The sequence below is a fragment of the Propithecus coquereli genome, unplaced genomic scaffold (genome assembly GCF_000956105.1).
Source record: "Propithecus coquereli isolate 6110/MARCELLA unplaced genomic scaffold, Pcoq_1.0 Scaffold71, whole genome shotgun sequence".
Taxonomy (NCBI): domain Eukaryota; kingdom Metazoa; phylum Chordata; class Mammalia; order Primates; family Indriidae; genus Propithecus; species Propithecus coquereli.
In genome coordinates, this window is record NW_012153174.1 from 277,746 (window position 1) to 303,184 (window position 25,439).

At 39.3% G+C, this 25,439-nt stretch overlaps 1 protein-coding gene across 2 annotated transcripts in view; it reads left to right on the forward strand.

Annotated features, from left to right (window-relative positions):
* The window catches only part of ASPH (aspartate beta-hydroxylase), a 231,714-nt gene that overhangs the window by 80,328 nt on the left and 125,947 nt on the right, over positions 1–25,439 (forward strand). For both annotated transcript variants that reach the window (XM_012661431.1, XM_012661432.1), the window contains 2 exons: positions 2,761–2,805; positions 14,802–14,843. In XM_012661431.1, the coding sequence (XP_012516885.1) occupies positions 2,761–2,805; positions 14,802–14,843 (87 nt within the window). The remainder of the gene's footprint in view (positions 1–2,760; positions 2,806–14,801; positions 14,844–25,439) is intronic.

Genomic DNA, 25,439 nt, shown 5'->3' on the forward strand with positions numbered 1-25,439 from the left:
GCTCCTTCTATCTTGGCTGGTTGTCTCACTATCTACTGGGATTCCCAATCCAGAACCGTGGGAGTCATTACTGGGTCCTCCTCTCCCTTTGTCTCTAGACCTAATCCCAAGCCTTGTTAATAGATGCCTTAAACATTTCCCAAATTCATTCTTTTTCCTAAAGCTCTTGTACTAGTGATCTGGCTCAGCCCCTTGTCATCTTCCTAGATAATGACAGTCTTGCCTTCTAGCTGGTCTTCTTGACTTCATATTTATCCCCTTCACATCCTCCTTTCACATGCCATTAGAATGATCTGTGCAGAAGTACAGATCTCACTGTACCAGTCTTGTGTTTAACCTTCTGTTATTGTCCAGCTGTGTCAGCCGGGTTACTTTCCGTTGCAGATAAATAGATGGACACAGATCTGTCAGGATCTCGCAGGGCCTACTAAGGACTTTGGATTATATTCTAGACTCAGTGTAAATTTGGGGAATACTTAAGTAAGATATGGCATAATCAGATTTATGTTTCAAAGAATTTTCTCTACTTCTAGCTAGAGAATGGATCGGATAGAACAAGGATGGAAAAGGGGACCACCCTGCCAGGAAATTAGTTTGGACTATTCCAGGGAAGTGATTGTGGTGGCCTAGAGTAAGATCATGGCAGTGGAAATGGAGGGGAAAGTGTTGAACTTGAGATATATTTTAGAATTAAAATTAATGAACTTTTCCGATAGTTGTGAAGCAAAGAAAAGGAATAAAGGAGGCCTTGGGGGTAGTTTGAGTAACTATTGGATGATAGGGCCATTTACTGAGAAGAAGAAAACTAGGATGTAGAAGAAACTGGTTTAGGGGAAAAAATAAGAGTCTCCATATTAGGCATTTGAAGTCTGGGAGTTAGTGTGAGATATCCAAGTGGAGTGTCAAGTGAGGAGTTGGATATGCTAATCTGAACTAGTTGGGCAAGATCTAAGATGAATATAAACGTTCGGGAGCCATCACCATTGAAGATGGTATTAAACTCATGGAAACTGACATGGTCATTTTGGAGGAGACTGCAGAGAGAATAGAGAGGCGGCAGTCTGAGGACTGGGCTCTGAGAGGAACCCCACTATTGTGAGGTGGGTGGAGGATAAACAACCACTGAGCCAGGAGGAAAACAGTAGAGAAGAAAAAAAGTAGAGAAAGAAAAGAGAGAGAGTATGTTCCATGGTGCTGAGTGGCCCAGGAATTTCAGGACTGGGATGTATCTGTTGCATTTGGTGAAGTGGAAATTGTTGGTGATCTTTCCAAAAACCATTGGAGTGAATTGGTGGGAGTGAAAGCCATACTGAATGAAATGGGTTCAAAAGCCCTGGAGTAAGGAAAAGTAGGCCGTATGAATAAAATAGTTAACCCTTTCAGGTTGTGCTGATATAATTAATTCACTATTTCCTTTTTAAAAATCCTCTGTTATTAAATATGTCATATACCAAAAGAAGTTTCAGATGGGTTTGTCGAATGTATATTTTTTCAAAATAAAAATAGATGAAAATTTAATTTAATTTGCAATAATATGGCTTTCTTGATAACATCAGTGATGGAAATAACAAAGGAAGCAAGTAATACTTTATGATATACCACAGTTTTGTACCTACAACGACAAAAATGAGAGAAATTCTGAAAAATATATTGGCAAAGTTGGTAAAGTGCTAGTATGTCTCTAAATAGTTAAGAACCAACCAAATAAACAGGCAAACCTATCAAGCCAGTCACAATGTGGAAAGCTACTGAGGAGTTGCTATACTGCCTGCCACTCTAAGAAGGAAGTATGTCAGAACACTAACAGTGGTTAGTGGGAATATGTGTGATCTTTTTTTGTTTCCTTTTACTTTTATGTAAAATATTTCTAAATATTCCATTTTGAGCACATTTCATTTTTATAATTAGAAGCAAATGAATGCAAAAAGAAAAATGATTAAAATAGCTGCATAAATATCTTGTATTTTAGAAATTGCTATTAAAAAAATTCCTCCTTTTGACCAAAGCCTGTTACAATTCTTAAGGAGCAAAAGGAAGGCTGATATAATCTCATTTCTAGGTTAAGGTAATGTTAAATGGGTTGTTAGGTTTAAAGATGTTAATTTGTAATTTGATATAGCAAATCAGGTCACTATGTCCTTATATCATTGGGTGGGGGGATGTCTTAGTTAGTCTCTTCCATCATAATTGGGTTGAAGCAGCCAAGGAAAAAGATGAGATAGTAAAAGTTTACATCTACATCTTTGACTAGTCTTAGAAGGTGTTATCTTGAATATTATTTTTCAAAAACAGCTTTATTAAGGATAGTGTTTGTTTTTAAGATTCTGTTGCAATTTAATTTCATTGTTTCATTAATGTTAAAACTAGGGTTATGAGGTAAAAACTTTCCAAGAAGAAACTCTTTAATGAAGAAACAGGATACCTTAAGCATCTTTCCTCAGCTTTTTCATCAAGTCTGTTGCAAAATTGTGGTGAAAACCTAGGTTTTAGTCTTACCTCCTTTGCTGGGCAATGGAGTTTTAAGGTTAGTCAGGCAGGTAATGTTGTCAAGCCTGTTGTGCAGAACAGTTGAGAAATACACATTTTGCTAACTTGTAACTAACTCTTCTTTGTTGTGAGGGTGCAAAAACCTAATTTTTCTTTTGACAATTGTAATTGAATTTTTAAAGTCAGTAAAAAATAATCACCATAACTTAAATACGGGCAGTATTTAAACACTGGTCAGCAATACGTAATGGCTAATAACTTTATTTATTTCAGAAGTAAGTGTTCCCCCTGTAGAAGAACACCAGGAAGTACCACCAGGTATGACATTTTGTTAGTTATATTTAACTCTTATTATTTGATAGCTACTGTTACTATCAGCAGCAGCTTTGTAATAAATCTATGAAGGGTAAAACATCTTGAGAGAAGGGTTTAACTACTGTAATTTAAAATTCTTCTGTGTTTTGATCAATCGAACCAAAATGATGGAAAGTACACATCAGATTCACTGTAGTATGTATTTGTTGAGCTAGAATTGGAGGAACATTAATGGTCATATGATTTTGCCATTATAAATGGTGGTAGTAGAAGAAGTTTAGAGTTTTGTTTTCTTTTCCTTTTTGGTTAACAGGGCATTTGATGGCGGATATGGAGTCAGAATTGCCTTAGGGTGAAAGTTGGATGGTGCATAAATTAGACTCTACTCCTCTCGCTCCCCATTCCCCCACCTTCCTTGAGAGCTTCTTGGTGCCCTGGGGCCATCCAGGCTGCCTGGGGCTTGTCAACACCCTAGGGTCTCTACATTAAACCCAGTTTCTCCACCTTTCCTTATGTTCCCCTGCCTGTCGCCCTCCTCATCAGTGAATTTAAGGAATGGGAACAGCATTTCCACTGAGGCCTGTACTTGCCAGTGCATTTTAGAGAGGACATAAACTTACCTGCAGTCAGAAATTAGCATATAAACCTGGTTCTCATAGTGGGAAAGAATGTTCTAGTAAAAGAGGATTTTTCATTTCCCAGGTATATTTCTTCTCATTTCTGTGTTTCTTTCCTTTTTTTACCTTGTTGTGTCATCTTTATTTGTTCCGTCTTTACTCATAGTTTTCTCATTATGCTTAATGTGAATTTTGTAGCAGTGGTGTGCATTACTGTTAATTGATTTTGGTAGAAATAATTGGGCCTACCAAAATGTATTAAATACTAAAATTTCAGGAAAAAAACCCAAAATAATCAAAGGATATTTTTAGTTATGAATCAGCTTGTCTTATAAATGAGATATTTTAGATTTGATAGTTGCCATACCATGTACATTTATAATAATAATAATACAGAAACAAATACTTAAGAAGCCTGAATTGTTGGTATTATAATATGAATGAGAAAAGGAGTCCATGGAGAAATCGAGTTTTTACATGTGATTTCTAGGCAGTGTGCATTTATGTTTAGAAGACATGTACAGGGCAAGGAAAGTGGATATTTACATCCTATAACATTAATATTTTTCTAGTTATAGATCACATTTTTTAACATTGATATAATTTTTATGAAGGTCTGGAACATAATATTTCTGACCAGAAATCTCTGTGCTTTTATTTCAGTGTTTTTCAAACTGAGCCCAAGAATTTATTTGGACCATTAATGTGAAATACCAAGTGATTGGGGTGGTGAAATAAGGGGCTTTTTAGATGAGATATTGAACAGCTGAAGCACATAAAAAGATTTGGTTAATGTGCATAGTTCCTGACAGTTAATAAGCTCCTAGTAAGTGGTGGCTATGGCTATTGTTATTTAGTAATTAATTAGCCTGATCTTTGAGGTAGATCAAGATAAGCTAAATGCTGAAAGAGACCTTATCAAGAAGTTGTAACCTGTAATGTGGTATCATAAAAACTTGACTGACCCTTTGCATAGTTGTAATTTGACTTTGCCAAAGTGAGCGGAAGGCTGAGAGTCAGCAGTACAGTTATACGTCACTTAGTATGTTCTGGGAAATACGTCGTTAGGCGATTTTCTTCTTTGCGCTAACATCGAACATCGTGGAGTGCTCACACAAACCTAGATGGCACAGCCTACCGCACACCCAGGCTGAGTGGTACAGCGTAGTGCTCCTAGGCCATACCCTTGTGCATGTGTTACTGTGCCGAATACTCCAGGCAGTTGTAACGTAGCGGTATATGTGTATCTAAACATATCTAAACATAGAAAAGGTACAATAAAAATACAGTATAAAAGTTAAATGGTGCAACTTTATAGAACACTTACCATGAATGAGCTTGCAGGACTGGAAGTTGCTCTGGGCGTGTCAGTGAGTGTGAGTGAATGCAAAGGCCTGGGACATTGCTGTACACTGTAGACTTTAGGCTACACTAAATTTATAAAATAAACTTTCTTTAATAAATTAACTTTAGCTTACTCTAACTTTTTTACTTCGAAAGCATCTTAATTTTTTTTAAGTTTTTGACTCTTTTGTAGTAATACTTAGCTTAAAACACAAACACATGTACAGCTGTACAAAAATATTTCCTTTCTTTATATCCTTATTCTATAAGCTTTTCATTATTTTTACTTTTTACTTTTTGGACTTTTTGTTCCGAAGTAAGACACAAACAGACATAGTAACCTAGGCCCACGCAAGGTCAGATCATCAACGTCTCTGCCTTCCGCCTCCACATCTTGTCCCACGGGAAGGTCTTCAGGGGCAATAACAAGCATAGCGCCGTCATCTCCTATGATAGCAATGCCTTCTTCTGCTTACCTCCCGAAGGACCTGCCTAAGGCTATCTTACAGTTAACTTTTTGTTTTTATTGAGTAGAAGGAGCACACTCTAAAATAATGATGAAAAGCATGGTGTAGTAAATACATAAACCAGTAGTAACACAGTCATTTATTATCATTGTCAAGTATTACGTACTGTACATAGTCGTGTGTGCTGTGCATTTCTGTGACTGGCAGCACAGCCAGCTTGTTTCTGTCACCACAACCATGTGAGTCATGCGTTGCATGGCAACCTTAAGATGGCTACGACGTCAGTAGAAATAGAAATGTTTCAGCTCCATTATAATCTTACGGGACCACCACTGCATATTCAGTCTGTCCAAAATATTATGTGCTGCATGATTGTAGTTACTTTTAACCATTGCACCTGAGTTGCTTATTTTCTATAAGTCCTGGTCATATTCTTAGTCTTACCTCATATTACAATTTTTTATTATGTCATTGGGCAAAATAATATACATAAATCTATATTCATGATATTTTTGTACAGTACATTGACTGCTTTTGTAATAGTGTTTAATTATGTATCTGACTGCAGAAACTGCAGGAATGCTGATTGTAGGGCCTGCCTCCTTACTGCCTTTCAATCTTTAAAATTCTCTTACTCAGTGGAAAACTCAAATCGAGGACTTCTGCAAAATGCTGGATATTAGTTCACCTTTTTCCTGGCTGTCAGAACCTAACCGATGATTAATTTGCGATGATTAATTTGCGTTCCCTGATTATTCTGAGAGTAGGTTATACAGCCTTAATGTGGCTTACAAAGTTTATGGTAATGTAGTTGTGGGTGTGCTGATCCCATGGGGCATTATCACCATTGTATTCAGCCACACAGTGGGAGACGTGAACTTTCACATTTGTTAAGCATTGTGGAGGAGCCCTTCTAAGCACATTTCATGGATTAACCTTTAATAGAGGTAGACATACTGTTAGCCTCTATTTTGCAGATGAGACCACTGAAGCCCATCCAGGCAAACTAACCTTCCCTGGGCCACAGCTGACCAGCAGCAGTAGGGTTGATCGCTGCATTTCAGTTCCAGAGTCCACACTCTCAGCTGCCGTTTTTCAGAGGATTTTAAAGAAATGAGCCTAAGAGCTGATGAGAGTTTCGAGAGTTATTTTGGTGTGATAAAATTATTATTATTATTATTTTTATTATTATCATTTTTGGAGACAGTCTTGCTCTGTCACCGGGCTAGAGTGCAGAGCTATCAGCCTAGCTCACAGCAACCTCAAACTTCCAGGGCTCAAGTGATCCTCCTGCCTCAGCCTCCTGAGTAGCTGGGACTACAGGCATGTGCCACCATGCCCAGCTAATTTTTCTATTTTTAGTAGAGACGGGGTCTCGCTCTTGCTCAGGCTGGTCTCGAATTCCTGAGCTCAAGCCATCCTCCTGCCTCGGCTTCCTAGAGTGCTGGGATTATAGACGTGAGCCACTGCGCCTGGCCTAGTGTGATGAAATTAGATGCGTCATATTCTTTGGCATCTTTCTCTTAATCTATACTAGTTCATCACTTAGGACTCAGGAGTGTCGAAGATTTAATTATCGTCTATGGTGTAAGAGTAAATTGCCCGATAATTTAAATTTTGCCTTCTTCCTTTTATATTAGAAATGTATAGGTGCCGTACAGGTGTATTCTTAGCAAGGGTGTAGAAGCTCAATCCTAAATTGATTTTTCTGATATTAGAAGTCAGCCATTTTGAATACTAGATTCTGTAAACTGATTCTGGAACTCCTACTCCTTTAGCAGGTTTTCACCTTTCTCCTCACACTCGCATTTTTACTTGAAATCATATAGCATATGTCTAGCAACGTGACAGCATAAATATACACAGCACAAACTGAATGAATTGTGAAGAAGTCATTTAAGAAATTCACTAGAGTAAAATTTCCTGCCAAACAGTACTAAAGGTTCTATGATTAACTGGGTCTATTAACTATTTTTCTGTTACACCATGCCAGAAAAGAATTTTAAAAGTTAATTTTATGTTTTATATGATCATGTTATTCAGAATGGAGCTCTGTCAGCATTATGGTTTCTGAGTAATTCTGCTGCTCCCATCTCTTTGAAAATGACGATAACGCTTGCAACTCGTCCCACTGTCGAGTACTCTAGCAGTGGTGATGGTTTCACTCCATCACATCCACCCAGAACTGTCTCTCAAGCCTCTCCATCGTCTAGCGTTTTTTTGACACAGATCAATAAGGCCTGTAGCCAGTTTTAGGCTAGCAGCACTAGAGGTCTTAGGCAAGGGCAGAGATTGACATCATGTTCTTAGCAGCCAATGTTAAACAAGTGCTACACACACACACACACACACACACATGTTTACACAAACACAAAATTTTTATTGATCACTCATTCAAAAACTGTAAATCAAGCAACCACTGTGATACAGGCTATGCTGGCCAGTGAAGATACACAACCAACAACATGGTCCCTGCCCTGGCGTGGGTCATAGTCCTGTGGGTGCACGACGAAGTGTGACAGTGTGATGCCGTTACACTGTCAGAGCAGTGGGCAGGCAGCCCGCAGGAGTGGTAACTCGCCCAGCTGCAGAGCGGGTGGTACAGAGAGGGAGGCGAGGCCCCCCACGTGCTGTCTTGCTTGTTTTAGCTGAGTTGGGAAGTGCGGATAGAAGCTACAGGATCTGGCGGGTGGAGAGCAGGGGGAGCCAGTGCTCAGAGAGCACCAAGACCAGGACAGTGTGCCAGGTAGGGATGCTAGGGGACAAGGTGGAAAAGTAGGCAGGCAGTCTCTTCTTGGTGTTTAAAAGTCTGGATCTTGCCTAAAAGTGACAGGAAGCCACTGAAAAAGTCCAAACAGGGGTCACATGATCAGATCCAGATTTGGAAAGAGCGGTTAGGCAAGGAGGTATGGACGCTACACTGTAAGGGGCAGCGGCACCAGGCTGAGCTAGCAGTGGCGGGAGCTTGGCCGTGGAAGAGTGAATGGAAAGGAGACCTTGACGTCAGGAACATTGGAGTTGGAAAGGATCTAGTGGGAGAGAGGGAGCGTGAGGCTGGTTCCTGTGTCTCTGGCTGGAGTCCTTGCGAATGATCGGCAGAGCCTCAGTGGAGACGCAGAAGGCAGGAGGAATGGAGAGCCGCAGAAGGCCTGACGGGCTGGTGCAGGAGCTGTCGGGTTTCCGCCCTAAGGGATCACGTCTGAGTGGGGTCTTCTGTAGACGTTGAGGAGCCTGTATTCGAATCGTTCGAAACGGCAACCAAACTTCTAGTTTATTCGCCTTTTTATGAATATTCACCCTTATGCTTTGAACAACTTCCAGTTGTCTTAAGGTACTTTTGAAATGTTTCTTCCTCTCAATGTCTAGAAAATTGGTAAATTCAGAGAGAACTTAAAGTCAAACTCATTTTTTAAAACTTTTTCTACTGAGGTGTAATTTATACACAGGGAAGCGTTCAAATGTTGAAGTTTTACACGTTACATACAGCCTTGTACCCACTGCTCAGATCAGGATACAGAACACTTGGAGCACCCAGAAGTGTCTCCCTCTTCCTCCTCCTCAGTAGTATCCCAACCAGAGATAACCACTGTTCTGACCTTCATCATCACAGATTAATTTCGCCTGCTTTTGAATTTAATATAAATAGAACCATAAACATATGTACACACGCTTGCTTTTGTGATCGGTTTGTGTTACTCAACGTGATGTGTCTTGTTAAGTATAATCATTTGCTCTTATACATAACTGTTTTCTATAAATATACGATAATTTTTTATCCATTCTGCTGTTGATGGATATAGTGATTTTTTTCCAGTTTTTTCTAGCTACTATGAAGATAGCTACTATGAATATTCTTGTACATGTCTTTTTGGTGAATATAAACACTCATTCCTGTTGGATTTATAGTTGTGCTACATTAGCACTAAACAACTCTACGTATATAAAAGGTTTGGTTACACATACATGCACATAGATAGATAAATAGATGGATAGATAGAAATTGAGAGGGAGAAAGGATGGAAATACCATCATCCAGCTTTAGAAATTATATCAAAAGTTTGCTGGACCTTATTGTACACCAGTTCCTTTTCTAATCTAATTGTACCATAAATCTGATGCTTAATAGTGAGATAAATCATAAAATAAAGTTTGGAATGAAAAAATATTTGTAAAATGTTGGATAGAAATGAGTTTTTCTTCTTTTAAAATACTATATACTTTTCTTATCAACCATTTATGTTATCAATAGCATTAAACATTGAAATAAAATTACGAAAATAATATATTTCAAATGTGGCTTACAGTGCCCAGTTGTTCCTTGAAAATTCTTTCTCTACTTATTTTTCAAATACCACACTAGATTTCTATTTATTTCTTTTAATACAGTGAAAATATTGATGGGAGAAAGAAATATAATGCTTGTGTTTCTCAAAAGATTGAGATCATTTAGTTCAAATGTAATTCTCCAGAGCTCTAAAAAGCCTCCAGTTTTCACCAGAAGCTTTGCAAGTAATCCCCAGGGACTTCTCTGGGTAGTTATTCTGTTACCAAGTTATCTTTAAAAACAAAAAGGCATTTACTTCTGTTGGTGGGTTTTTTAAGAAGTAGAATGAAAATGAAGCAATTTCACAGTCTGTGTCTGGTTGGTCCTTTAATTTAGATTTCCCCTTATTTTTGCAGATACTTAAAGCTTCAGAAAGACTGCCCCTACTACCACAGGAGGACCAGCCTAACCATACGCTCCAAAAGATGGCTGTGATAGATCTTGTGAAGTAATTACTGAGCAGATCAAGATCTTTGGGAAAGAACACTAAAGATGTGTTGAATGCATTATAGTCCACTGGCATTTTAGTGTATTTTCTTTTTTAATTTTTTTAGAAACTAATGTTTCTAAAAAATGTAATGTTACATTCCTGCATGTCCTTTTTTATAGCATTAGTAGATCCATTGGATTTCTTTTCTTTTTTTCTTTTTGTGACACAGCTTCTAGTCTTACCTGAATTTATGTGTGTTTTTTGGACAATAGTTAATAATTATATTGATAATATAGCAGCAATTGTCTTGGTTAGGGCTTTAATATATTATTAGTAATTAACACTGACTATGTTGGACTGACTTGTGTAAACTCTGCGTTAAATGTGATTTAAAAGCCATTAAGAGGGCCTTGCATCAGCGCTCTTAAAACACTAGCAGATCGTTAGCTGTGAAGGTCTGAGTTGTAATATATCTGCACTGGTATTCTTATCAAAAATTTCTACAGCAGCTTCAAGGATTCAGGTTAAAACTCAAATTTTGAGATTTTTGTAACTTTTAGCTGGTTACTTAGAAAAATTTCATATGTTAATGAAAGTTTTAAATTATCATTAATTTATTTTTCAAAATGAGAGGAAGTCTAAAGTTTCTTGATGAGACACAAGGAAAAAGAATGGCCTGCTGTATCGTGCAAACATGCTCTCTGACACCTGAGATCGATCATCTAATAGCAACAGCTGCAGTCCATTCAGCCATTTGTTTAAATTTTAGAAAGTCTGTATAAATCACTGGTGTATAACTTAAAGACTGTTCTGCCTTTGGCTAATTAAGTAACGCCCTTGCAGCACTAGAGACTGCTCAGTGCTCTTGCTAGATGAACTCGGTCACACCTCTAGTTGGGTTGGTTTAGGATTTATGAAAAGCACTCCCAGAGCCCGAGGCCTGCTGCTATTTCACGACGGATGAGCCCCTTCCTTTCTACACTGAAGTTTTTGTAATGTATTTAACGTGGTTTATTTTGGGCTCAAAAATAGTTGCTGTGATGAAAATATTCCTTTGTTAGAAAAGGGTAGCCACCACATCATTTTGAAAGCACCATGAGCTGTAAGAAAAGCCATAAGAAGTGGTTTCATCGATGTGTCAGGGATAGCTCTTGATTATGTTAACATTAAGATAAGGTGACTGTATTTTTTCCTGCTTTTAGAGTTAAAATTAAAGAGATTCTATATTTTTATCATTATAGATCATAGTTACAATGTTTAGTGAGTTCTGCATGCTGACTCAATGTGTAATGAAACCTGAAATAGTAAGTTAGTAAGGAAAACAATAGTTTTCTAAAGCTGTGATATGGGTGATACAGAGTTGATACTCAAATTATAATAAAGCTCTTCATATTGCGAACTATAGAACACTACTTTTTATAAAGCCATATTTTTTTAGGAAACTTAGAAGTGACATTAAAACTGATAAATGAGTAAAATAAGTTTTACTGGATTTTTGTATATGATCATCTCTAGAACTCCGGAAATTGAGGATTCATTATGCTGTGGTCAACTTCAAATATTTTTTAATTCCAAGTATCTGAATTAATGAGCCTTGTCTTTACAAATAAATGCTGTTGGGCAACATTAATGGATTTTCTAAAAATAATGTAAATGTCTTCTGTTAAATGTTATTTGAGTGCAATAAAATACAGAAGAATTCTTCTCTATATTGTCATTATTTTTAAGTACATTAAGCATTTTTAATTTTGTTGCATAATAAAATCAGTTCATTTTATGCTTACTAGTTAGAAGATTGTTGCATTTTTGATGAATAAAATCACAAAGGAATACCATCAGCCCCTCTTCTTAATGTATTTCTAATAGGTAATGCTTATGTAACATATTATGCTCCATTGCCAGGGGGCAGGATTAAAATGAAATAGCTCCTGCATCCATCCTTTGTAGGTCTCTGTCCTGCACCTAGAAGTTGTGGTTGTTTCCTGGTGAGCCGCTCTAAGTTTCTATGCCTCAATTTCCTTATCTGTAAAATTATAGCTACCTCCTATGGCTGATGAGAAGTTTATATGGGATAATCTGTGTTAAGTGCTTGGAAAAATGCCAGGCATATAGTAAGTGCTCAATAAGTCATTTTCCTTTTGGGCACAGCAAGGTCCATATGGAGTCCCCCAGAGAAGCATAGGTACAGAAAATAACACAAAGTAGCACTTTATTCTTAGCTGTGCAGAATGCTAGTGAGGTCGTCTGCATCTCACAGAAAATGCCTTTACCGGAGCTCAATGTAAGCACTACAAACCAGGGAGGCTACAACATCTCCACCGTGTATTTTCTCCATATCCAGACATGTCTCAGAGCTCAGCTCATTGATGTGAGGTGAGGGACAGAGGGGACACAGAATGAGAAAAAGATCTTTGCCCTGGGGCCTACGGCGTCCTGGATCCGGCCTGCCACTCCACTTTCGGGACTGCACGGGAGGAGGAAGGAGGAAGGAGGGTGGTGGCTCTTGTTTCTGGGGCATGTCCAGCCACACTCACCCTTCAAGTTCCTGGGAGGAAGTGAGTCCAGAGGATGTGGGGAGACCAGGCCAGTCAGGACCCTGTCATACTGGATTGGCATCTGCCACTTCTATTTGCAACGTGATCAATTCAAACCACTCCCCCTTCCTTATTCCCCCCCAGGGGTGGGATGATGTGTGGAGAGCTCTGAACTCCCTTCATGACAGCACCCACCTGTGCTATCTAGTTAGGTTAGAAACTTGCATTTTGTGCTTGATTTTTCAAGTCCCACTAGCCACGCACACTTACTGGCGGACGTGGAGGATTGCAGTCTTCCTGCAGGTACTGCCGACCTACTAGAAAGAGCTTCAGGACTGAGATTTTTGATGCTTTTCTACATTGCTGTATCCCTGATTTCTACAGAGTGCCAGGCAAACATTAGTAGGTGCTCAGTTAATGTTTACTGAGTGAATGGTACCGAATGATCTAATTCAGCTACCTAACTTTTTTAAAGAAGGAGGTTGTAGTTAATAAGATCAGAAATTCTAGAACATTCAACAGAGATCGACAAGTTTGTTCTGTCTTTTTTTAAATACCCTGCATTCCACTTGCAGCACTGCCCAGGAGGTATGTGCAACCAACTTTATAAAACCTATGCTTTGCAAAAGTCAAGACCTGTACTTCTCCATCCCTTCATTTCTCTTTCAAGAAGGGTATGGGGTGGTACAGTGGAAAGAACATATGGTTTGGAATTATGTAAACTGATGCCTTGATAGCCTCACACGCTCTAATTTCTCAGCCTCAGCCCCCTCCTGTGCAGAGAGAGGGAGGTAAAACCTTTGCCCCCAGGGTGTGAGAGAACAGAGGACCCCTAAGCGACTGAGCCTGGTGCACTAGACTTCAAAGTTAGTTCCCTTTTCTTCCTCTTATCTAAAGTCTCAAAGGAGCAAAAACATTTGACCTATAAAAAAAAACCCTTCCCTGCATTATAGCCTGCTATGGATTATTTTTTACCTCCCCAGATTTAAATGTTTTATACAAGTGAATGTGGAAGACTTGGGGTCAACAAATCGAGTGGTCCGTGTCAGTGTACCTTTGACCCCATCTTTGGTCATACCCACATGCTCTGGCATCTACTGTGGGGAAGGACAGAGTCTTCAAAACTCTGCCTGATCCCTTACACGTGTGTATATGCACGTATTCCTAGAAATACCCCAAGACTGGATAAGTAGCTACCGGGGCTATAATCAACTGGTCTACCTTGAACAGGAACTAGATCCTAATCTACATTAAACATTAGGCCTGATATGAAGTTATAGGTGCAGAAATGAGGATGTAAACACATGGTCATCTCATATGCTGTTATTTTTTTATGGGAGAGGTGGTTGTTCTTTGGTCCATGTTCTTGGTGGGTGTCTCTGTGCTCAGTAACCCCACGTATGGGAGAGAGACTGACTGTGATTAACTTAATGTGAGGCTGACGCAGGTGAGCTCTTGGATTCATCTTGGGCTCCTCAGCAAGTGGGCTAATGGTGTGCACCTGGGCTTCAGTGCGGGCTTCCCCATCTGTGTGTGCATGTGATGTCCTTAGAGTAGCAAGACTAATACTGATATTTCAAGTACCGTGACATGCTGCCTTCCTTTAAAGCAAATTGGTACTAACTGATGAACACAAGGGTGCTCACATGGCAGTGATATTCTCCAGGGATTAGGGGGATGGGGGGTAAACCCACAACTAAAGGACACGGGGAGCATTGTAGAGGGGAAGGACATGCCTCTAACCCTCACTTGGGTGAGGCAAAGACATAAAATGTGGGATAAAATGTAACTATAATGTTTGTACCCTCATAATACCCTGAAATTAAAAATAAAAGCAATAAAAAATAGGAAAAAAATAAAGCATACGGTATCAATTATAAAAGTAGTCTTATGGTTTCAGGAGACAATAAAAATGTTGAACAAGCTTTGGTGACAGCTCCTCCCCACCCAGTTTGCCTCTGTACCCATGGAGACACTGGAGTCGGTGGACATCGCTCACTCCAACTGCCTCATCGTACAGACGGGGGTCACTTAGCCTCGTGCTGGCACCTACCTAGTCTCTGCTCGGAGACTTTTCTAAGTAATTTAAATGAGCCTAAGTCTTGATATTTTGTGATGAATTTCATGTGTAAAGAATTCAGGATTTAGGAAAATTGAATTGTAAGCTCAGACATATCATTCTTAAATTACATTTATTTGAATTCATTTAAATGTTGTGCTACATTTTGAGTTATTGAATGGTGATTTACAGAGTACTTATTATGTTTTGTCTTTAATTTTCAGAAACAAATAAAAAAATGGATGATCCAGAACCAAAAGAGAAAGGTGAGATTGTCAAATAAACAGCCTTTAAAATATACTTAAGAAAAAGTCATCATACCATCTAAGAATAACATGATTTTATTTTATATCACTAATTAAAAGAAATCACCACTGGGTTTTTCAGTGATTTATCAATATTAATATTTTGTTAATATTAATATTTTATTAATATTAAACATTTATTAATATTTTACATAAACATTAAGAGCTAAGGCTCAGAGAGAGATTGCCTGGTTTTTAATTCTAGTTTTGTCATCCACTGTATGTGTGTCTTTGGGAGAATTAATTACCTAACCTTTGTGCCTCAGTGTCTTCTTCTGTGATACAGGAATAATACGAGTGCCAACTTCAGTAGGCTGTGTTTCCACAATAGTAATTTAATAAAAATATACATAAAGTGCTTAAAGCAATATTTAACACAGGGAAAACACTTAGGAAATATTAAGTATTATTTATTTTTGATATGTTGACAGCTGTGCTAGGTATAGGAATCCAAAGATTGCTAGAACATGATATCTTTTTGCAAGGAACTCTGATTTATTAGAAGGAAAGACATGCAAAGTTACAAACTATAGAAAGAATGAAATCTGCCTTCCAAAAGTTTATTACAGAGGCATTCTAAGAAATTTAATAACCCATAGTATTTTAGTTGAACTCTCACATAGGTTTGTAAACTTAGAGTGAGGAACTATTTTTAATGTCAAAAAATTATATGGATGATCATAGAGTAGTGGTTATATTTTTAGTATCCATTGAATGATAAGATCTTTAATGATTAAATGTTATTACAATTTCAGGGATGCCTTTAATTGAATTTGTAATGGTGAGAACAGTATCTACATGTGGATCTACTTGTACATATAATGCACAAGGTATTACTTAGTGTGTAAATAATTGGTAAACGTGGAGTTGCTGGCCTCTGGCTGCAATTTCACAACCCACAGGTTGAGAACTAGGCATCTACCTCATGCAATTTTTTTTCTCACTAGTCGTTTTAAATTTTTGTCAAAGTTAATACAATGATATAGTTTAAAAAGTTAAGCGTTAGCATGAAAAACAGCAGTCCTCTACCCCACCACTCCCCATCCCTGAGTTCCACTCACAACTCTCTTGTAGCTGTTTCCTTCTAGTACTTCCTTATGCATTTATAAATGACTTGTTAATTCTGGAGTTTTCTCCTCCATATTGGAAACTGTTGGTTGACTTTGTTTTACAGATGATTGGGATTAGCTCGATCATCCTACTCAATCTCCCCAGTGCCCGTCTAACTATAATAGACAGTGCCAAATGCCAGAGCAGGAAGGAGCATAGCAGCTTTTGATAGCTGATCACCCTCTCCTTCAGACACGGCTTCACTTGGCTTGCTGGATGCCACGTGCGCTTGGTTTTTCTCCTACTCTCTGCTGTTTGCTTCTTCTCAGGCTCTTTGGATGGATACTGCCCATCTCCCAGAACATTAAAGATTGCTGTGCCCCAGGCCTCAGCCCTTGGAGCATTTCTCTATCTGCACGTACTCCCTTGATGATCTCATCTCATCTCCTGGCTTTAAATTCCTCTCCATATGCCCAAGATTGTCACATTCACCCACAGCCTGGGTCTCTTCCCTGAACTCTAGACTGGTGTGTCCAGCTGTCTACATGGCATCTACATGGTAACCTCAGTTGGCTGTCTCATAATCACTTCAAACATAACAGGTCTAAAACTGAACTCCTGATCTTCCCCACTCAAAATGTACTTCTCCTACAAACCTTCTCTTTCATGCATCACTGTAATTCCATCAGCAAATCTTGGTAGGATTCCTTCACTCCAGAATACACTGAGAATCCAGCTACTTCCTGCCACCTTTTCCCACCGCCACCAGGTCCAAACCACACCATCTCTTGCCTGGATCATTCCGGTTGTCTCCTAACTGGTCTTCCCGCTTGCGCTTTGGGTTCTCTATAGCCTTTCTCAATGCAGTAGCTACGGTGACCCTTTTTTAAAACCTAAGTCATATCATGTTGCTAAGATCCCTCCAACACCTTCAGATCTTCTTCAGAGTAAAAGCAAAGTCCTTTGCAATGATTTACAAGGCCTCATACGATCCGGTTTCCCTTTCTCGTCTTCTACAGGTTTCCCCTCCAACTTCATGTCCTGCGATTCTCCCTCTGTCTGCTCCCTCCATTCTAGCCATGCTGGCTTCCCTGCCAAGCACACATGCCCACAAGGCTTGCTCCTTTAGTTCTGCTCAGCCGCTGCCCTCTCAGTGAGCCCCCCTGACCCTGGTCTTATTTAAGATTGCAGCCCCCTACAGGCCATGCTCTCTTTCTTTGCCGTGTTTTCTCTATTGCTCTATCATCACATGATATAGTTGATAGTTTCTTTCTTTAGTGTTTATTATCTGGACCTCCCCCTGGATTAAAGTTTCCATGAAGACACATTTTTGTTTTGCTCACTGCTGCACCTCCTGGGCCTAGAACCGCTCTTGGCACACAGTAGGCACTCAGTAAATATTTGTTGAATGAATTTCTGTTATTTTTTAATTAATAAGGATCAATATTAAAAGACATAAAAGACTATAAAATCCAAACTGAAGGAATAAGAGCCAGAACCCAGATGAAACTCCTAGGATGAGAATCTATGGGAGACCCAAAACTTGAGTGGGTGGTGCTGGCAAGGAGACGCTGTTGTGGCTGTTCCCAGAGAAAGCAGAGATCACGTGGTCTCCTGTGGCTCAGTGTGTCAGAGCTCCATGTCTCACACTGTTTAGAACATGAAACTAACAAGGAAAAGGAAATCTTTATTTAAAAACAGTTTAACCTTAAATGTCTTCATCTAGAAATGAAGATAGTGATTCTTATGCCTCACAGAGTATGCATCATAGCAGAAAGGTAAAATGGAAGCAATATCTGTAAATAATGAACACAGTCTGATACTATTTTTATCTGTCTCAGCCTACTACTATTATTATCCAAATATCTGGACTTTGGGTTGCTTAGATTAGCAATTAGTTGATTTGGGGATCTCACATAGGTATGCCAATTTTTTTATTTTGTTAGAACATAACTTTTAAAAGAAGTTGTATCTACTATTATAATTATTAATAATTATAAAAACGAAGATATTTTTAGTCTCCAAAGTAAGTCACACATAATTTAAAAATACAGGACAGTTTTAAAAATATCAAATAAATATAGCATTATGGAAAAATCACAAATGTGATCCACACCACTCAGTTTGCCTTGGACCGATGAACATTTCATTACGTGGCTCCAAGGCAAAGCGACCACTGCTGTATAGACTGAGGTCACGTCCCAGCGCCAGTGTCACTCAAGTCTCACTCCTCACAACCCCGGATTCCAGGGTGTAACAGAGAAGAGAGAAAAAACAAGCCCTCTTTGTCCTTTATTCATATTTTCCTTTGCTACATTGGTTAGGGAAATGAACACTTTTAAGGAAAATTCTGGTTTTCTTTTTTCCTTTTCTTTTTTAAGAGATGGGGTCTCGGTACTTTGCCCAGGCTGGACTAGAACTCCTGGGCTCGAGGAATCCTCCCCCGCCTCAGCCTCACAAGTGGCTGGGACTGCAGGTGGATGCCACTGTGCCTGGCTAAAATCCTGGTTTTCCTAATAGCCCCCATCTTTACCCTCCTTCCTGCATGTCTTTAAGACTTGAGTTATATATCAGATTCAGACCAACCCTACAAAGCACCACATTCCCATTACAATTAAATTCAGTTACATATAATTTAAAAAAACTAAAATTTTAGTGTCTTAAAAGACAGGAGTTTATTTCCTACCCTCATAAGTAGCCTAGGACCTGTTTAGTGGCTCATGAAGGACCCAGTTTCTGGCCATTCTGCCATCCTTAGTCCATAACTTCCTGTTCCAAAAGGGCTGTCCTCAGCGCCAGCCACTGTAGCTACATCCCGATAACAGGGAAGAGGACTGCAGCAGGAGCAGGCCTCTTAGAAGATCTACATTTAACTGACAGAACTTTGTTAGAGCTAAAACTCAGGGTTCTAGTTCTAAGGAAGAAGGGAATATTGAATATCACGAGGAAGCAGTAATTAGCAGTCTCGGGCAATGCAGGATTTTACTCCTTTTGTTACCAAAATGTATTCGACCACCATATTTTAGGAACATAGCTACTGTTCCAGGCTAAAAAGCTTGATAGATCATCAGAATATGTATTTTTAAAAACAATAAACTTCATAACAGTCACCAAAAAAACCCCCAAATCCACAGATCCCTTCATCCCCTTAAATATTTGCATGACTGCTACATGCCAGGCATTGTTCTGAACAGGTGCGCGCAGCTAAGAGCAAGTCAGACAAGGTTCCTGCTTTGGGGGAGCTCACACCTCAGTAGGGAGACCAGCAATGCACACAAAAACAAATTGGGATGAGAGTTCTGAGGACACAAAGCAGGAGAGTGTGCCGGGGGAGAAGTTCTCTCCCGTGATTAGTGATATGATCCAGGCAGCTGTGCAAGGACTAAGAGCACTTTGAGCTGAGGAGCAGTTTGTGCAAAAGTCCTGAGAAGGGAGAGAAGGGCCAGAGAGGCTGGAGCACCCTGAACAAGCCAAGAGTTTGTGAGATACAGTTAAAGCCTGGGGCCAGATCGTTGCGGGAGTCCAGATGTGTTTCTCCATGCTGTGGGACGCCATCCCCAGCCCAGCCACATCTCTGTACCTAGCAGGGCCCTTGCTCATTCACACGTTGACTGTTTGCTTCTAGGAGGTCCACGGCAGTGCATTCTTAAAAGGGAGGGATGAGGAGGCCAGATTGTAGTTGTGGTTCATTGTGGATAAATGCGAACACTTGCAAACCTGCCCAGACCTGCTGCTCACAGGGCAGTCCGGGCCCACGACTCTGCCCCTCATATGGCAGAGCTCCCGCTTCAGCCTTAGCAGCCGGCACTGTCCTGCCTGGTGTCCTCTGTGCACAGGTCTCACCTCTAGGAGCTCTGATCCCAAAGGGGGTGTTCTTGGGGAGTGTGGGGGCTGGGTCTCTGGAACCTGGTCAGGAAAACAGCTTCTCTTGACAGGTTTGTCACTCTCTGAGCATTTAAAATTGGCAGTTTAGATCAGTACCAACTAAAAGATGTTTGTAACTAAAGCATTTTATTAAGAGTGAAATACAGGAATAGTAAGAATTAAAAGAAATGATGAATCAATGTTACCGCAGATTCACTGAAAATCATGTTCAAGTGAATTGTCAGCTTTGGGAATTCCATGTGTTTTTTACTCAAATAGATTCATATGATGTTGTTAACCAGTAGGGAAGAGGGAAGGGGAAACATTCCATTTTTGGAATATGTCTTAAAAAAATTGTGTTTCAACAGTCAGACTTTAGATTCATAATAACAGAAATTGAGATTTTTTTAATGGCAGTTATAAATTTGTCTCAGGATAAATTATTAGGTTGACAGATTTTACCTGTATTATCTCCCCTCTAGAATATTGATGAGAAACTGCTGATGAGAGTGGGAAGGCATTGTTTTCACCTAGAATTAATAAATCTGTGATCCCTTTGTTCTTTTAGAGAATCAGATTTAGTCTATTTTGGTAGAGTCACAAGATTGGAATAAGGTTATTTCAAAATAGGCCCTCATTTGGAGATGTCTGATTCGAATCAGACTGTTTGTATCTGTCTTAGATAAAATTACTATATGGGCTTCTCCCGACTGGATGTCGTCTTTGCCCACATATCCCATATTCCACAGTCACAAAATGCAAGTGTGAACTACAGAATAATGCAATGCAAAAGTGGCTTATTAGATGCCAAATTCAAACAATTATTTTAATTCATCCATTTATTCAGTACATGGAGTACTTAATGGGCCAGGCACTGTTTTAGGCACTGGGGCTAAACCAGTCAATAAAACAAAGTTCCAGCTCTCTTTGTTCTCACATTTTAATGTGTGGGTGGGGGCTGGTAGGGGATGGATATGTTGTTTTGAAACGCTAGAGTATAGCAGGCAGGGATAAGTGTGAAAAGAAATATAAAACAGGAAAAGACAACAGAGAATGACAGTAGACAGGAGGTGTTGCTTAGATGTCACTGTCTGAGATAGGCCTCTTGGAGAGTGTCATTTAAGCGGAGAGTTTTGAACAGACAGGGGAGGGAGCTACCACCATCCATCCGGGAGCAGAGCGTTGGGGGCTGGAGGAGTGTGCTCATAGTCCCTGCAGCTTGTGTGCTTGGCATGTGTGAGGCCCAGCAAGGAGGTGTTTGCTGGTGAAGACTGTGAGGACAGGGTGTACGAGTGTGTGAGACACAATCGAAGGCCAAAGGACGGACTTTGTAGTGAGGTGGGAAGCCATTGGGAGACTGAGCAGAAGATGGATATGATCTGCCTTATGTTTTCAAAGGCTCATTCTGGCAAGAGCAGTGCAAGATTGGCAGCAGGGAGACCATTAGGAGACTGCTGCAGTAGTCCAGGTGAGAGATGGTGAGAGATGACCGGGATCAGGATGTAGGGTGGAGGTGGTGAGCGGTGTTTAGATTCTGCACGTATTTGGACTTAAAGTCAGTAGGGTCTGCTACTGGGTGGGATAATGGGGTATGAGAGAGAGAGAGGGGACTCAAAGATGACTCTAAGCTTCTTAAAAAGATGTGCTTTGACAAATTCACTGAGCACAAAAGTATGCAATATGTTACTGATTTAGTATAGATCAAATGTCAGCCATTAGTTGAGGATTTCTGTGCCTTTAAAGAAATTTGAACAATGGAATACACATGCCTACAAAAATGAAATGTGTTTTTGCTTGTGTACGTGTATATGTTAGATAAAATTATATTTGTCTTGTTGACTTTTCCTGAAATTTTTAAAAATTTAGACTAATATTTAGTATCCCATTATATTGTTCATTACAATTAAGGATAGGTTTAAACAGGATATATTGTGAATGTCTTATAACAAGGCATTTAAAGATTTCCCAGTTACTACTTGCAGTCTTTTAAAAAGTAGTAATCAGTGCACTAACAAAACACCAGATGGCACTAGAAAACAAGTCACATTTATACTAACAGCGATCACATTTGTAATGCAACTTAAAGAAAAGACTGAGATGGCTGTATTATAGCCAGTTAACCAGCTTGATGCAACTAGTACCTCATATGGTAAGCTCTTAGTTTTCTGTGATCATAAAAAAATAAAGACAGAACATACATGGTTAATAATCAACATTATTCAGAAGTTTTCTTATTAAAAAAAATCTCTAATGAAGTTTTTCCTATGATTCTTATACCCGTATATAATATATTTGTGCAAAATTGTTCTCCATTGCTCTGAGGATAAAAACTAAACTCCTTAGTGCAGCACATAAGGCATGTCAGGATATAGCTCCTGCCTATGACTTTTCTATTTGTCATGCTCTTCCTTGTCTCTCTACTTACCTTTCCTCTCTTCGCTCCTATTTATTAGAAGTGAGCTTAGATGTTATCTCTTCCAGGAGGCCTTTTCTGACTGCACTCCTCTCTCCTGCCCCAGACCAGAAGGTGTGCTTCTCCTCTGTGTTCTCAAGACATCTTGTGCTTACAGATTTGTACGGCGTATTTTGAGTTTTTCCCTTAATTTATAGGCAAAAAAGCTTGTTAAGGGTAGGGAGCATGACCAACCCTCCCCCCTTGTATTAATCATAGTTGTCGGGGTTCTCCAGAGAAACAAAACCAATAGAATGTGTGTGTGTGTGTGTGTGTGTGTGTGTGTGTGTGTGTAGAGACAGAGACAGAAAGAGATTTATTTTAAGGAATTGGCTCACATGATTCTAGAAGCTGACCAGTCTAAAGTCTGCAGGACAGGCTGGCAAGCTGGAGACCCAGAGAAGACTTGATGTTGCAACTTGAGTGTGAAGGCAGTCTGGAGGCAGAATTCCCTTTTCCTGGAGGGAGGTCAGTCCTTTTCTTAAGGCCTTCATCTGACTGGGTGAGGCTTACGTCCACTATGGATAGTAATCTGCTTTACTCAAAGCACCTAAAAAATCTCTTCATAGCAACATCTAGATATATTTGACCAAATATCTGGGTATTGTGGCCTAGCCAAGTTGACACATAAAATTAACCTTCCATTGACATTTAACCATAACATAGTAGGTGCTGAATAAATAGTTGTATTATGAAAAAAATATAGTTAATCCCATTCCCTTTAATTGCCTCTTCATCTGATGGTAGTAATATAAGACATCAATAGCCTAAATGGTGGGCAGCAAGAGTTTATAAACAGAAAAGTCAAAGTATGAATGTACTTTAAGTGTCTGTAATGTTACTACATTTCAAGTTATTTTCATATGAGTTCTCATGGAATCCTTACGCCAAAATGTTGTGAGTTAAGCATTTTTTTTAGCCATTATTTCTTTAAATATTTTTTCTTCTTTATCACTTCTCTACTTCTGAGACTTGAATTACTTGTATATTGGACTGTTTGACAGTGTCCCACAAGGTCTCTGAAATTTTGTTCATTTTTCTTTTTCATTTTTTTCCTGTTGGATCGCATAGTTTCTATTGCTCTATCTTCAAGTTCAGTGATGCTTTCTTCTACCATTTCAAATCTGCTGTTGAGCCCATCTAGTAAAGTTTTCATTTTAGCTACTATTTTTTCAGCTCTAGATCTCTAATTGCTTCTTTTTTATAGTTTCCATTTCACTTTTAAGATTCCACAGCTGTTTGCTCTTTAATATTATGTTTTTCTTTAATTCTTTGTACTTATTTATAATCACTGATTTGAAGTATTTTTCTGATAAACCCAATATCTGGATATCCTTGCAGGCAGTTGCTGTTGACTACATTTTTTTTTCCTGAATGTGGGTCAGGGGATTCCTGTTTTTTTGCATGTCCAATCTAGTAATTTTTGGTTGAAAATTGGATTGTTTATATGATATAATATGTTGTAGAAACTTTAGAATTTGTTTTGTTCTTAGGATTGTTGGTGTGTAGTAAATAGTTAACTGCTAGACTCAAACTGAAAAATCTGTCTCCCCTGCAGTGCAAAGCAGCTATTATCTCTGCTCAGGATTTTTGGCTTCCTTGCTATTATTCAAGTGTAGCCCTCTGCAGGGCAGGGGTAAAGATACCTCGTGCCTGGAGAGTTTACTGATCTGCCAAAGATTTGGGTGGAATTCATACTTAGATTTTGGGGCTTGCTTCTGGGATTTCCTCTTGCTTCTGGGATTCACTATCTAAATTTCCAGTTGTTTTGCCAGCCCCAAGTTTTGCCCTCTTACACCTCAAGCCAGCAGGACTTCTGTTTTCTGCTACCCAAACTGCGTACTGGGAAATGCACTTAGGCAAAACATAACAAACTTGTAAATTTCTTTCAGAGTAGATTTCTGTAGCAGTCAGCCTCCATGAAGGCCCCAGTGATTCTCGCCTCCAGGTATTCATGCCCCTGTGTAGTCCTCTCTCTGTGGAGTAGGGCTGACCTGTATGACCAGTAGGATATTGCAGCAATGACAGTGTGTGGCACCTCCGCCCTCTCTCTCTTGCTTTCTTTCTCCCCATGTGATCTCTGCACACACCGGTCTCCTTCATCTTCTGCCGTGAGTGGAAGCAGCCTGAGCCTCTCACCAGATGCAGATGCCAGAGCCATGCTTCTTGTACAGGCTGCAGAACCATGAGCCAAATAAACCTCTTTTCTTTATAAATTAAAAAAGAGAAGAAAAGAAGGAAGCAATAGAGTGTGACTTCCAAGGCGAGGTCATAAAAGATGTTGCAACTTTTCCTTTGCTCTCCTTTGGATCACTTGCTCTGGGGAAACCACCTGCTGTGTCTTGAGAGTATAAAGCAGCTAGGTCTGTGTAGCAAAAAATTGTCTAAGATAATGTTTATGTTTGTTGCAAGCTGCTAAGTTTGGGGGTGATTTGTTTTTGCAGTCATATATAGCTAATCCATCCCCCTCGACTCCTGCTTCCTTTTTCACCAGGCTCCCTACCTATGAAGGTGGAAAGTTACCAGTCATCGAGGGATTTGGGTAGACTGTATTCTCAGATTTTAGATCTCAGCTCTCCTGCAGCTCTCCTGCTTCCAAAATTTCCTCTTTAAATTTCTGTCTGTTCTGCTGCTCTAAAAGCTGTCATCTCCTCCTTCAGTAGAGAAGGCCACAGTTTCTCACTGGCTGACTTGGGGTGATTGGGGAGAATCCCCATGCAACAAAACCACAAACTCATTCTTCCTACACAATGCAGAAACAGTTTGTTAAGAATAAACTTGCAATGCCTTCAAATAGCTGTTTTAATGTTTCAGTAATATTTCATAGATTCAATGAAATACAAACACTACTACTCTTTCAATACTAGAAAAGCTGAGCATCTCAAATTTGTAAGCCATTCTGGATTCCCTGACTGTGAACTGCCTACTCATATCTTTTGCCCATTTTCCCTTGAACTATTTTTTACTTTTTCTTGTTGATTTCAGTGGTTTGATTTGTATTACTGATATTACTTCCTTGTTGGTTTTTGATACTGCAAAAATATTTTCCCTATTTGTCCTTTACCTATTAACTTAATATATGATGCCTTACAGCTGCATAATGGTTAGAATAAATGAGTTCATGAACGAATTCATGAGAGACTGGTGTTCTCTGATCTGTTATAGTACTTTGAGATCAGGCACGTTCAGGG